Genomic DNA, 15,742 nt, shown 5'->3' on the forward strand with positions numbered 1-15,742 from the left:
ATCAAAATTACTCTCGATTGTTTCAAGATTAATTTCCCCATTTTCAGGAAGAAGATTTAGCCTATCTTGACTTATCCTTATATCTGTTTAAGAATCTTTGTTGGATTTTAGCCAATAAAGTGCAGATTGAACTACATAACGCCTAACTTTAAAATCTTTGCCTTTTGCACTATTTCCTGTTTTACGGACACAAATTATCTGAATATCTCTTGGAAGTTTCGGCAAAATTTGACATGTTTCACTAACATTTTGTGGAGATGTAACACGATGGCCATTTGCCGCAATTCCCCCATGCTTAAGCATATGAATATACATCAGTGGTGATATTCGGCTTATACGTTGCTGTTCAACTAAAGATAATTGCCTAAGTTCTGAAGGGACATATCCAGTGTCCATATTGTTTTCTTTCGAGAAGATTTTAATATCAGATTTGCCAATGTGACAACGATGACAAACTGTATAACAGTATATTTTCATTTAAATTCTACGTTCGTTACATGTGATACAATTCTTAAACATTGTAAGACATTTGCTTTAACTCAAATGCAATTATGCTATCCCATATTGAAAGATATTGCTTCATTGGCAACTGTTGATTTATTTATTTTCATATGTTTGGGTGTTTGGTTTGTTTTTCCCAGTCTCGTTTGTTACTATAGGTTGCTTACTGGTATTTGTTTCACAGCCATTTACTATCCCTGTTTTAGCTTTTGACTGGTGAAGTGAAACACAGTTGTCAATTTTCGTAGTTTTTGCTTTGGAATGCCATGTAACCACTCGTGTTGCTTCAGCGTAAGTAGTTTTTTGTGATTGTTTGTATTCGAACCTGTTTCTTTTGATCTCCAGCTATTTGCAATGTATGGTTGCATGCAGTAATTATGTTCAGTACTTGTGACATTCAAATAATGGTCTTCTTGTGTGGAATTAGTGTCGAATTTAACAGGTGTTTTACCTATCGGATTAGAATAAGAATGGTCATGTGAAACACAAATATTATTTTGTGTAGTTTTGATGTTAGCATTATTTAAATTACTAAATGTTACTTCAGCGTAAGTACGTTTTCTGGAATTTGCTTTTTCTGCTGATGTTGAACTTGAGTTATTTTGAATATTTGCATTATTTTCAGTGCGACTTGTAAAATACATGTTTATCATATAAAATGAATTACTTTATTGAGCCAAAAATAAAGCCTTATTCAAATAAATATTGAAAGTATCAAAGTAATGCTTATTTGTCTTTGGTAAAAGAAATTGGAATACGTCTATTATGCAAAATGTAATTTAACTTAGAAATAATGAAGCCTTAATCAATTAAAAGTTGGAAATCCCACAGTCAAGGCTCATATGTTAATGGTGCAAGAAATGGGGAAAATCTTTAATAAATACTAAATGATTAACTACTGAAGTAAATGAAAATGAAATTAACTGTTTAAATTAATATACCATTAATAGATCTACATGATTTCTTTTACTATTCTGAATAACACAAATATTGGTTCATATGAAGAAATAAGCGTATTTAGAAGATCTATTATTTAAATAATGATAAAAAATATGAAAATAATATTTAAATCGGTAATTTTTATTTAGTTTTGAATAAGGAATCGTAAAAAAACCTAATTTTTACAATAAAATATACCAAGACCAGGAGCTCTCAACAGTATCGTTCTTCTCTCAATATCTGCTGAAGACGACTTATAAAATGCTCCGCTCGCGACCGGATTAAGGGAATACCGGTACGCACCGGACGCTGTATGCGCAGTGGTTGCCTCCCCTAAAAATTCGAAATCAACGCCGATGTTCATGAATTAAGCGAATCAATTTTTTAAACAGTTTTATTTATTGATTTGTGAGGATTATAATAACATTAAGATATTGAATTAATCGGATCAAATAAATTCGCAGCTTATCATATTCGATTTATTGCATCGGGATTTAGGCAATCGATTTCAGACTGGTTATGCAATCGTGATACATCGGCTATCTCGGATTCCTCCGTAAGATAGGCCTCGTGGCTAACGGTCGCCATATTGCCTTGTATTACTACTTTACTACCCAAAAGGTTGTCAGTCTATTGTTATGAGGCTGTATACATGCGCGTTGAACTAGCGCCAAACTTTTTACCGAAACTTTGATATTAAGAGCACTATTAACGTTCATTTGTGTTGCATTTTGACCTATTATCCAAGTGATTTACTTTTCCAGTATTATTTAATCACCCTATCATCCAATTTTTAAGATGAAATTACGGTGTTTACAAAACCAACCAAACCGAAAGTGAAACTGAATGCATTACGTTTCGCGATGTAAACATTAAATATTTGTTCAGTTTGAGGAAGCGAATCGATAATAGACGTTGGAATATGTATGCAATACAGACTATCATTGCCGAATGTAGTACTGGCTAAAAAATACCTTTTATGACAGGTCATGTATAGAACGTTAATGTCTGGGTTGTTCATTAACCCATTTATGCCCAGTGGACTCTCCCATCCTTCTAAATTGGATCAATTTATTTCCAAAAGTAGGGGTGTCTGGTATATTTATTTCTATATTTAGAATATTTCTTACAGAAATTTCTTTAAGCAAACAGCGCAGACCCAGATGAGACGCCGCATTATGCGGCGTCTCATCTGGGTCTACGCTGTTTGCAATGTCCTGGGTTAATATAATTAATGCACGTTTCTGATCTAATTGCCTGTATCTAGTTGTAATTACCATGATATTGATAAAATTACAACGTTTTTTTCATAAATTAACATTACATGTTTTATTTTTATCATTTAGGGAATATATAATTGTATCATTATCATCATTAAATATTCTGAAAATGATCTAAATTATCATGATTACTGTAAAGTAGAATTTTTATAGTTTACTCATTATTTTTAATGAATTTGCACATTTGCTTGATTCAAAATAAAATGTATTAATAAGGGTTTCAGTTGTTAGTTTTAACCCATTTTTAGTTTGATTAAATTTAAAGTACTAACTACGTACATGTATGTGAAATGCTTTTGAGTTCGTTTCCTGGGCCTAGAACCAGTACTTGGGTGTCTCTTGGAGATTTCTTAAGAATGCTCCCACACTGGGGATCAAATCAGTGACCTCCAGATCATTAGGTGGACACCACATCCATTACACATCAGCGACCTTTAATTAGTAAATTACTTTAGTATTGCAGCATTATATAATGTAATGTTGCTACATATTTTTGGAAAATGATTAATGTGCTGTACTAAATAAATCTAAATGCATACAATTTTAATTGTGTATATTGTGTGATTATTAGTTACAAATTCCCTTTTTACAGGTATACTGGATTATGAAAGACTGATAAACATAAAATTGACAACTCATCTCCCCAACAATACTTTGTGTGGCTCATTCTCAGAACAAACCCATAGTCAGTGAGAAAACTACAGTGTAAAAAGACCACTTGATTGTAACAATTATGGCTGACCAAGCAAATGTTATCATTTAAAATAAAGAAAACTTCCAGTTCAATATACATTTTATACCAATTATGACATTGGCCAACACAGAAAATAATTATAAGGTTGATTTTCCCAAAATTGACTGTTACAATTGGATACTGTTTTAAGCTTCACTCTACTTTGTCTGAAAATAAAAGTCCTAAATGATGTAATAGAAACATACATATTTAATTTTTAGTTTTACAAGGATATATATATACATACATATATTATAATATCTTTTTATCGATGGTCAATCAATTTAAGTTTAACTAATATATACATACACATTTTATACATGTGTATGCTTTGATTTTTTTCTATTGAAGCCAAATTAATATCCCATTAGATAGATAGATAATATCACAGCAGTATTCCTATTTTGTCTGCAAGTACTGCAGAAATCATGGATTATTATTTTACTGAGTCAGCCTTAATCTTTATATTATAATTGTTAAAACAGATTAAGATGTGCATTATACAATTGAGGATGCATCAAGATTAAAAAATGGTACATGTATAAATTAATAAAGAATCAATAACAATCAGAAACTGTGCATTTTTTACAGTATTGTGTGAAAGGATTTGAAGTAATGATGTGTTTTTGAAATATGATTTATGTGAATTTGAATAAATATATAAAATTTAGTGATTTTCTCAGACAAAAACTGTTAATTACATACTAAAGTATTCTGAATGTATTATTGTAATATTCATTCGAACTTTTTAGTACAAAAAGCACTTTTCCCTGGCATTTGTATTTATAGTAATTGCATATTTTATAATTCTGACAGCATTTATAAACTGTGTTCATGCAAGCATGAACACGGTTTCATTTTTTGAGTATTTAAACAAGAGGGCCATGATGGCCCTGTATCACTCCACTGCTGAAAAAAAGGCTGAAAAAAATTTCTCTGCATGTGCAAATACTTAAATATAGGCCCTATTTAAGCACATGTACACTTTTGTGACCTTCTGGGCTGGGTCAAATTTAACCCCAGGGGCATAATTTGAGAAAACTTTGTAGAGGACTACTATATCTCACTACATACAAAATGTGGTAGCCCTAGGTCCTAGAGTTAAGGACAAGAATATTTTTAAAGTTTTCACAAAATAAGCAAGATATAAGCGTATATAATGTTCAATTTTGTGACATGCGGGTCAGGATCAAATTTGACCCAAAGGGCATAATTTGAACAAACTTGGTAGAGGACTATAAGATGTTACTGCATACCAAATTTGGTAGCCATAGTCCAAATGGTTTTCGACAAGAAGATTTTTAAAGATTTCACAAAATAGGCGCTTTAATAGCGTTTATTCAATTTTGTGACCCCCCCGGGGCAGGGTCAAAGTTGACCCCAGAGGCATTATTTGAACAAATTTGGTAGAGGTTTATTAGATGTCACTACATACCAAATTTGGTAGCCCTAGGCCCAATGGTTATGGACAACAAGATTTTTAAAGTTTTCACAAAATAGGCCCCATATAAGCGTATGTTCAGTTTTGTGACCCCGGGCAGGGTCAAATTTGACCCAAGGGGCATAATTTGAACAAACTTGGTAGAGAACTATAACATGTCACTACATACCAAATTTGGTAGCCCTATGCCTTATGGTTAAGGACAAGAAGAGTTTTAAAATTTTCACAAAAAAGGCACTATATAAGCATATAATTGATTTTGTGGCCACCGGGGCAGGGTCAAATTTGACCCCTGGGGCATAATTTGAACAAACTAAGTAGAGGACTATACAATGTCACTACATACCAAATTGTGTAGCCCTAGGCCTAATGGTTATGGACAAGATTTTTTTTTAAGTTATCACAAAATAGGCATTATATAAGCATATGTTCAATTTTGTGACCCCCGGGGAATGGGTCAAATTTGACCCTAGGGATTAAATTTGAACAAATTTGGTAGAGGACTATTAGATGTCACTATATACCAAATTTGATAGCCCTAGGCCGGATTGTTATTGACAAGAAATTTTTTGAAGTTTTCACAAAATAGGCCTTATATAAGCATATGTTCAATTTTGTGACCCTCGGGGCAGGGTCAAACTTGACCCCAGGGGCATAATTTGAACAAACTTGGTAGAGGACTATAAGATGCCACTACATACCAAATTTGGTAGCCCTAGGCCAATGGTTATGGACGAGAAGATTTGTAAAGTTTTCACAAAATATACCCTATATATGCATATGTTCAATTTTGTGACCCCCTGGGCAGGGTCAAATTTGACCCCAGGGGTATAATTTGAACAAATTTGGTAGAGGACTATTAGATGTCTCTACATACCAAATTTGATAGCCCTAGGCCCAATGGTTATGGACGGGAGATTTTGAAAGTTTTCACAAAATAGGCCTTACATTGTATTTAAGCAAATTTTCAATTTTGTGACCCCCAGGGCAGAGTCAAATTTGACCCCAGGGGCATAATTTGAACAAATTTGAAAGAGGTACACCCCAGAAACATTCCTAAGAAATTTCATCAGAATTGGACCAGTAGTTTAGGAGAAGATGTTTAAAGGAAAAGTTTATGCATGGATGCACGATGGACACAGGACCTTTGGCCAGTGGAGCTAAAAATCAAATTAAACATTTAGTTTTGATTTAAAATCAGTTTTTATATGCAAGTGTCTATTTCACTTATAAATTAAAACAGCATATTATTCATTATTGAAAAGATTATTCCAAGCTTGATGTCATATTTCAACTTTGCATAGTGTAGTTAATTGAACATTGTATTGAACTGTATGGGCAGCTATATTTTTTAATTTATGTATGTTGTATTATACAAAATGCATTATTTCTACCACAAGTAGACCATATAAGGCTTACTGCTACTAAATAGGCACTGGTATGAATTTGACACTGTTTTTGATGCTCATACAAAACTTTAATTATTACTACACTTTAGTATATTAAATATTTTCAAGTTTTTGTTCAACATTTTTTGCAAAAGAAAAGAGTGTCTTAATGCATTTGAAAATATACTTAAAACAAACTAAAAATGCATTTTAACATACCTTTTTCCTGGTAAAGTGTATTTGGGATGATAAAAAATACACTTGAAGAGTATTAATGCTGGAAAAATGCAGAAAAAAATACATTTGTTTCTGTTAGAAGTGTGTCTTGTCTGCATTTTTAAGTGTATTAAATGCACATCAAATGCAGATAAATACAATGCCAACACAGCTCCAGATAAGGTTTTGTGAAATTCTTAAATTACTACCAGATTTTCAAAAAGAATTCTTAACTCTGAAATTTTATTCTTAACGTTACTAGTAAGTTTTGGAAAATAATTCTTATTTTTTCTCAATGACCTAAGAATAAATAAAAATGGTTATTTTCATGCAAAAAAATAAAAAAAAATAAAAATAAGTACTAGCAACTTTATTTATACGAATTCAACAGTGTCTTTTCATTATACAATTTTATTTTTCAAATACCTTCATATGCCCAAACTGTGCTTAGATTGCATGCCTTAGATGAATTTTTACATATTTCACAATTAAAATGGGTCTCCCCTTCAATCTTTTCAACGATTAGCCACGGGACATGTCCCTTCCACTCGTTCAATGTTTTTTTTGTGTTTAAGTTTGGATCCGTCGTGTCGCGTTTTTGTTTAGCTTTTCCGACTGTGTCGGCAACTAAACATACAACATCGTTTAAGATCTTTTCCATAATGTCTTTCTAAACATTTCACTTCGTCTCACTTTGCTTACAATATGTTAAAAGTGTGTTTTTGGACGCTTTGCAGTTTTTTAGGACGCTCTCCGGGCGCCGCCATTGTGTTTTGACAGATAGACTGTATACGCCGCTTTTATTGGAAAAAATGCGCTTTGTTCAACAAACCCGATAACCATTCTATATAAGCACCGCAAAGATCTTTAATACGCGAAAAGAACTCAATAAAAATCGATACGAACCGATGTAAAAATAATATTCGTAACTTGATTTTGTAATTCTTAATGGTACGACAAGATTTTAAAATAAATTCGTAACGGACTTGAAAATAATTCGTAATTACGAAAATACGACCCTTATCTGGAGCTCTGGCCAATACTGTTACATGTATTGTAATGGACATAAAATGCACTTGTTCTTGTAATTAAATGCTTTAGTGAATTGAAATAACCTTTTATAACGTTTTAACAATTAATAATACCTTCTTATATAAATTTTCTTTGAAATGTGACACTTAAATTATTTTTGCACCACTAGTAAGAGATATAATTTGTGCTCATAATGCTTTATCATTACACTACAAAATATCATTTGTTGTATGAAAATTACCCGTAAAATTCATGTGAACGCTCAAGAGATCAATAGCAGCGTGCTATACCCTGCTCATTTTTACATGACTTGATGGTATTTAGTCCCCAATTCTACATGGCTAAGGGAAAATTAATGTGCAGATTTGACAAATAAGTCTTAACTGGGATCTAATAGGCAGACTTTCATATTACTTGTATTTAATTTAAATCATGATCTGAATTGCTCTTTGGCAAATCTTTGTTGGTCACAGTATGCAACTGAATTTTGTTCACTTTGTAGTGATTATATTTCCTATATTTATCAGACAACATCTTTCTTCAAAAGTTTAACATGATTGCTTGGTTAATTTAGAAACAAGATCAATGCATCATAACATAAAATGAAAAAATGTGTAATAGTAAAAATGGCAGCAAAAAAGCACTAGATTATCTGCCTTAAATCTGAGACGATATGTTGATGTATTGGAATTTCTCATAAAAAATGTGCTCCATAGTTGTATAATTGTATAGTCGCATGCATGAGTGGTGTCAATGTCACAATACCAATTAAAGCCTATAATTTACTAAAACAATTTGAAGTTTGATGTGAGTGTTTTTCAAGATCTGTTATATATAATTATATATACATGTATATATATATTGTTGAAAAGTTAACATGCAATAAGTTTACTGTAATTAAGTGACAAATAGTTTTACTGATTTGGTTGGATGCATATATGCAGATATATCATGGTTTGTGCAGAGGACAGTAGCAAAAACAAGAGCTGTCTCCGTAGGATGACATACGCCCCCGATAAACGCTTTAATAGAAGTTATGAGCATTTTTCAAAACCTAAAAGCCGACCCTAAGTTCAAGGTCAAAGGGGTCAAAATTTGTGTGTGTATGGGAAGGCCTTGTCCATATACACATGCATACCAAATATGAATGTTACATCTGAAGCTACATAGAAGTTATGAGCATTTTTTTGAAACCTAAATGCAAAGTGTGACGGATAGACAGACGGACAGTGCGATCACTATATGCCCTCCTTTGGGGGGCATAAAAATGTGTTTCACATTGTTTTGGTAAATTAGTAATGTAGTTAAAAGAACAGAATCATCAATTATAAAGTTATTGATTATAAAGTGTTGCTGGCATATTTGATGCATTCATCTAGCTATAACAAGGTCCCTGTTTTATCCCCACTGGCACCGAGTGAGGGTTCTCAAAATCTTTAAACAATATAAATAACTACATATAGGGTCGAGAGCCTTGTTGATATGGGGGCTAAACACCTGAAATCAAAGCGACCCAGGTTAAAGGCCGAGGCCAAATAAATAAACCAGGGCAGAGGCCGCATGAGCCTGCTATACTCTGAACAAGTATTGTTTCTTCTCAGAAAACTGGCTTAAGTGTCTTACTAAGCTTTAGACTTTGAGTTTCAGTGCAATCAATCTAAAATAAATTGGTCAAATTATAGCTAAAGAAACTTCAGCGTACAGTTTATATAGTATTGACAGACCTGTAAAGTCGCGCCAGTCAAAAATCATAAAAAGCAACATTTAAAGTTATGGTAGCCAGAACTAGTCAAATTAAATAATAATTTGTAAAAAATAAACATTCTGCACAAATTCAATTATTTACTTTACCTGTGTGCATGAATCATTTCAGTCTTGATGGTTAGTGAACTATGTCAAAAGCACCATATCTATGAAACACTTGTTTTTTTAATAGTGCAATATTCCACAGAAATGATGCTGATGATTATTCTACACGATGATGAATTATTAGATATATTTCTAAATTCCATTTCCACCAACAATTCGGTTATTCAACTACCAGTTCACATGCTTCATACACAGTTGAAAATAACACTATTTCACTCAACAACCGTGACACATGTACTCAATTTTTCAACTTTTCGCAATTAAAATTGTCTTCTACTGTTATTGTTGTTGTTGTACTTTTGAAAGTAGTTCGAAAGATGGCGACCATTAACCCAGAGATTGATTTATGAAATAAATCGTCTGCTGATCCAGAGTGACTGGTTATGTTTAGGTCACAATACACCAAATAGTTTCCTTATATAATTCAATGTAAAAGCGACCACTTTAAGCCAAAATAAAGTCAACATTTTGCGCATACAGACCCCCATAACCATACCTTTTGTGAAAGATCATTCTTAGCTGAATTAAAATAAAGAATAAAAAAGGTATGTCATGTACAAAGCAAGAAAGAACTTACCACAAATCAAAATGCACTTTTTTCTCAGCCTTTTTTTTAACCCCTTCTCTCCAGAAAAGAGGTATCCGCCAAACCGTGTTGTTTCCCCTTGTAGTCTCGAATCTTAAACATGACATTGATTGATTAGTGCACAAAAATGCCTTACCTAGTAAGAAGAAAAGTTATTATGCGAAAGAACACTGCAACACATGTTTAACCCATAACAGCATATCTTCCTTTGATGTACTTTTAATTTTTTTAGAGAGTACAGCCCTTCATGAAGAATTTATTTAGTGTATTGTAACCTTTAGTGACGTTTTGTTTGGAAATAATTATCACATCTGGTAGTAAACCAGTTAAACAAACGGAGGCAGAACATGGGACAAGATGAGTATTCAGGGTAGATAATTGCATCGCGAAAATATATGTCACGTGGCAAAGTTTTATTAGATGCATGCCCTATGCCTATGGTTTTTGTCTAAATGTCCATATGTATGAATCGGTCAACGCCCGCTACACGGGCTTTTGCCCGTATTATATGACGTACATTTTATTAATACGACGTTAATATAAGTTGTTTCTGGTAGCGTTTCTTTATTTAAATTTTCGAAATAATGCGGGTCTTACAGCAAAACGAAAGCTATGAAATATATCAAAACACGCACATAATTACATGTTCCGAGAGCTGTTTGTATTTTTATAAATACGCTGATAGGTTTAAAATTAAGGCGGAGTATCATATGCAACCAACATATATTCACTTTATCGTAATTTCCAATACGAGACAGTGCCGTTTAAAATTGCCACCCTTAATTTCACAACAGTTTATGCATGTTTTTTTTCTAACCAAACAGCAATTACAGATATGACATATTAAAACAAGCATAGCTAACAAGTGGATTGAAGACGAATTGACTTTCAGACAATGTTTTGTCTGTTTTTATGTTCAATGTTTTGAAAAACTTCATAAAATACCGAGCCGCAAGACACACTACTATAAACACGTACGACTTATATTTAAACAGTTACAAGTACATGCAGTAAACGAAAAGTCCAAATAAAATTAATATTTTTTGTAAAATGAAATGTATTACCGGATTGCTGATTGAAAATTAGTTGAATTTATTATATTGCGATTATTATATTTAGTTTTATATTTAGTTTCTATCGACTTTGAGTATTTGCTATATTAAAAATTTACATATGCACATTACACCGGTAAACATGTATGTAATTAAAAGAATTGTTCCCGCCATACACGCTCGCAATACATGTTAATCAGAGGGTTTATACAGTTTATTTTCACATACATCGCGGAAGAAATGCATAGAAGAAGTACATTTATTAACAGTAAACATGTCTACATATAAATTTATGTGTCAGAATTATGACAGATCAAGTTTGCTCATAATTAAGGCATGTATTTTTATTATTATTATTATTATTATTATTATTATTATTATTATTATTATTATTATTATTATTATTATTATTATTATTAGTAGTAGTATTATTATTGAGTTTAGTGATAACATGATTTCACATCAGAATATTATAATCTCAATCAGTTTTTTACACAGACTAAATCACTTAATTTCGATATTAATTCTCTTCATCTCTTCTTCCGTCAAATATGGCCGAACTAGTTCGAGTGTAGTTTCCCACAATTCCTCCTGCTTCTGCTTGTTGCGCGCGTCGCTGCTGGGTGTGACGATTTTACAATCCACCCAATAGAGTCCGTTCACTCCGGCGTGTTTGGGGTTAACCGTGAGGTCAATCGAACATTTTGCACCTTGGAATGCCGACTTCGCCACCCCAGAACACTGCATACAACACAACAAACACTTCTTTATCCCTGTGTCCCACCCACGCCAGATTGCAGTGTCGACAATGCCCGGATGAATGCTATTTATAGTAACATTGGAACCGGAAATCCTGCGACCCAACGCGGCGGTTTGCATGATCTGGTAGAGTTTGGATCTACCGTAGTAGTTAAAGCTGGGAAAATCGTCAGGTGGTCCGGAATAATTCATGGTCTTCAAATCGAGGGTAACCGCTTTATGCGCGCCGCTAGACATAAGCAGAATTCTACAGTCGGGTCCGGACTGTTGCATGACGCCAAGCAATTTGGCGATCATTACAAAGTGACTGAGATAATTCACCTGCAGCAACATTTCCATGCCGTCTGCTGTTTTTTGGAAAGGAATAAACGCCATACCCGCATTGCAGAAGAGCACGTGTAGTTTTCGGCCGCTTTTCTTGAATGCTTCGCAGAAGTTTGTCACCGATTCGAACGACGCTAGGTCGAGATGCATAAACTCCAGCGCTAAAGTTGTGTTCTCGGACAACCGGGAAGTCTCCTTAGATTTTTCCGCTTGAAACTCTTGATTCATTTTAGCGATAGCCTCCTTTGTTTTAGACTCGGAGCGGCACGCGAGTATCACGGTCGCCCCCATAATTGCCGACCACTTGGCGATTTCGTAACCGAGACCAGAGTTCGCACCGGTGATAAGGATTATTTTATCTCGTGTCATTGGCACAATTGGAAACGACGGTCCGCTGCCCATTTTAGATTAGCCTGAATAACAATATTATAATAAAAGTCTCAGTTGTAGGGCACAAACAGCTTTAAAATTGAATGGTGAATGTTTTAAACGACTTAAAATTTTAAATAGTATCACATACTAAGGTTCGATTGGTCATTGTCGGCTCGGGTACTACTTATATGTACCCCGGGTACTCTTAAGTATACTATCATGTACCTCGGGTACGGTAAATATACTTAATCGTTACCGGTCGATATTAGATTGTATCCGAGTGTATTCCCGCCCAAAATCCGATGTCGTAAAACGCGCTATCGATTATCTTAAACAACCTTCTTTTTAAAAGAAACTGTATCAACATGCTTTTTGAGTATAAGTTTCGATAATATAGAGGCCATTTTACAGAAAATTGACATAAATGTGAATATAATTAATTTAAAAAATAACCGACAACGACCGATTCAGCGTTAAATTTCCCGGGTACGTATTAGTATATTTACTGTACCCGGGCTACATGTAAGTACATGTATACTTAAGAGTACCCGGGGTACATGTAAGTAGTACCCGAGCCGACAATTACCAATCGAGTCATACTAAGATATCATTCAACAAGTCTAAGATAGATATTTTAGATTAATCCAAGTTCATAGGCATAGTTGTGCTTAGCAACTAGATTCAAATAAAAAGTTTGTTGTTTTTTTAATTCAAAAATCTGTGAAAACGTCTATCACAAATGCTGAAGAGGTTTTATGTTTTAATTAGAATTCAAAGTGTAGCAACTTTTATGGACACGTATAATTGCTAACTTCCCAGAGATAGAGAAAACCGGAGTTCTCGAATCTTTAAAAGAAGAAACGGAATTTCATTTGATATGTACTTTTACAACTAACGTTCTCCGTTTTGTCACCGTCGCACAAAGTTTCGACTCGGTCGACTGAAACACTACTGCGTGTTAATGTTAGTAAAAAGGTGTAGCTACAGAAACTAGTAATAAATAATTCCCGTTTTCTCGTATATCACTTGTTTGCATCATTTTATGTACAAAAACTCTACGTGACTTTGCCGTAAAATAAAATACAGTTATAAGTTCTATTCTAACATTTCTATACTAACATTCAGATTCATTTCGCTCTGTATAGCTACTTTTCTTGTCGTTCGACGATAATCGCAACCTCAATTTACTGCGTCAAATGCTTAACAATGTTTTATTTTGTATTATGTGTTAAAGCTCTTTTAGAATAAAACGAGTTCATACAATTCGGTACTAGTTCGCACACTTGACAAAGCCGAAACTTAACTTCAAACATACATTTACTCGTATCAATGTGTGTTCGGTCCCTTGGTATTGAATGGACGTTGATATAGTAGTCTACATATCTTTATTGTCTATACCGATTCATAACAGACTATGAAATCGAATTAACTTCCAACTTTTTAGTTGGACTCTTTTAAATTAAGTGTCCTTTATGTTAAGATTGTGAAGTTATTTCGATATGCAGGGTGTATAGTTCATAAAGCATGAAACCATGAAAAAATGCCAGTTTAATTTACACATTTGTAGACTTGGCGGTATTTGATAAAACTCTAACGCAAGGAAAGGGAATCGAATCGAACTTCATTTGTTAAATACAATCGCATACATAATTTAATATCAAATACATATTAATCTATGTGACGCAATAGTAAAAATGCACATACCGTATACGTGTAACTGATGATTATAGAATGTCCATATAGAACAAAAGAAATCAAACAAATTATTGTATAAATCCTTTTTATTACATGACTGTTGCAATCTATATTGTTTTTTATTACATGACTGTTGCAATCTATATTGTTTTATAATCCTTTTATTAGAACATTGCGTTCTACATTTAGACCTACACTAAATCAGATTAAACTACAAGTTAAGTATTTTACCAACGTGAATATTGGATAGCTGTTTCATATCGCCTGTTTCCCGTACACATGTAAAATGGTACAAATACTGGGAACCAGTATCACACTATTAATGAGGGTTACAATACACTATATATTCTGATTGTAGTAATTAATATAGATATATTTATTCGTACATACATGAACAAAATTTTAATTGTTTATTTCAGTTTTTATCGGCATCCCAAATACTTATTCGAGTATTATTTGATGTACATTTTGTTAATACGAAGCTATTATGAAGTTAATTCTGGTAGCGTTTCTTTATTTAAATTTTAAATTATTTGCCGTTTGAAACTGCCTTCCTATTCATTCTGTTCTCTTCCCATGCTCTAGTGTTTGCATCACAGCTAACCTGTCCAATTATAAAGATAAAATCCATCAGTAAGTAAATAACCTCGCCCATTGAATATCAAAATGAATGTCAAGGTCACTACATTGCGGTGCGACGATGTCCATAATTCATCGCAAACAAAAGAGGCGGGACGTTATTAAAATGTATCATCAATTTCTCCATTTTCTCACGTTTTTCTTCATCCGACATATATGGTCGCACGAGATCAACAGTAGTTTCCCAAATTGTTTCCTCGCTGAGCTCGATTCCCACAACATATCCAGGCATTGGAATCGCTATGCTGAGGATCCACTGTAAGGTCATTTGACATTTTGGAATCGTGTCAAATCAGACTCAAGGAGACACCTTAAGCCGCACAAACAGCATGGCTAACCAAAGTGACGATAGAAGTCGGTGTTAGCCATACCTGGATTCAATTTATAGTACCGTTAGAACCAGCAAATCTACGACTCATTGCTCCAGTTTGCATTTGTTGGTATAGCTTAGTTCTGACGGTTAAACGTGTGCTGTCAAATTCACTCGGTGATCCAGAATAGTTCTTGTTCTTGAGGTCGATTGCGACTTCTTCCGTAAAACCTGACATTACCAGAATTCGACAGTCGGGTCCGGATTTCTTCATAACACTAAGAAGTTTTCCGATCATCACAAAGTTAGTAAGATAATTCACTGTAAGACTCATTTCCATGCCGTTCTCAGTCTTCTGATATTGTTAATATCGCACACCGACGTTGCAGAATAACACGTGCAGCAGGCGACCGCTTGTCTTGAAGTCTGAAACTCACCACCGATTCTAAAGATGAAAGATCCACATACATGAACTCCAGCGCTAAAGAATAACTCTGCGTCAACTTACAGATTTCCTTCCGTTTTTCATTTGTGAAATTCAATGTTCATATTCTCAAGGCTTTCCTGGCTCGTGATTCGGATCGACACGTAAGCATGACTGTTGCC

General features: G+C 33.7%; 1 protein-coding gene across 2 annotated transcripts in view; it reads right to left on the reverse strand.

Annotated features, from left to right (window-relative positions):
- The window catches only part of LOC127847249 (WW domain-containing oxidoreductase-like), a 31,589-nt gene extending 17,150 nt beyond the window's left edge, over nt 1-14,439 (reverse strand). Inside the window, exons 1-2 of one of the 2 annotated variants that reach the window (XM_052379042.1) lie at nt 14,197-14,427; nt 12,118-12,533 (exon numbers count right to left, since the gene is read on the reverse strand). In XM_052379042.1, the coding sequence (XP_052235002.1) occupies nt 12,118-12,522 (405 nt within the window). In that variant the 5' untranslated portion in view covers nt 12,523-12,533; nt 14,197-14,427. Of the gene's footprint in view, nt 1-11,282; nt 12,534-14,196 lie in introns of those variants that run through there. The other variant, XM_052379041.1, reaches the window with a different exon arrangement.
- Between the last annotated feature and the right edge of the window lie 1,303 nt (nt 14,440-15,742).

Source organism: Dreissena polymorpha, chromosome 10 (genome assembly GCF_020536995.1).
Source record: "Dreissena polymorpha isolate Duluth1 chromosome 10, UMN_Dpol_1.0, whole genome shotgun sequence".
NCBI classification, from domain to species: Eukaryota; Metazoa; Mollusca; class Bivalvia; order Myida; family Dreissenidae; genus Dreissena; species Dreissena polymorpha.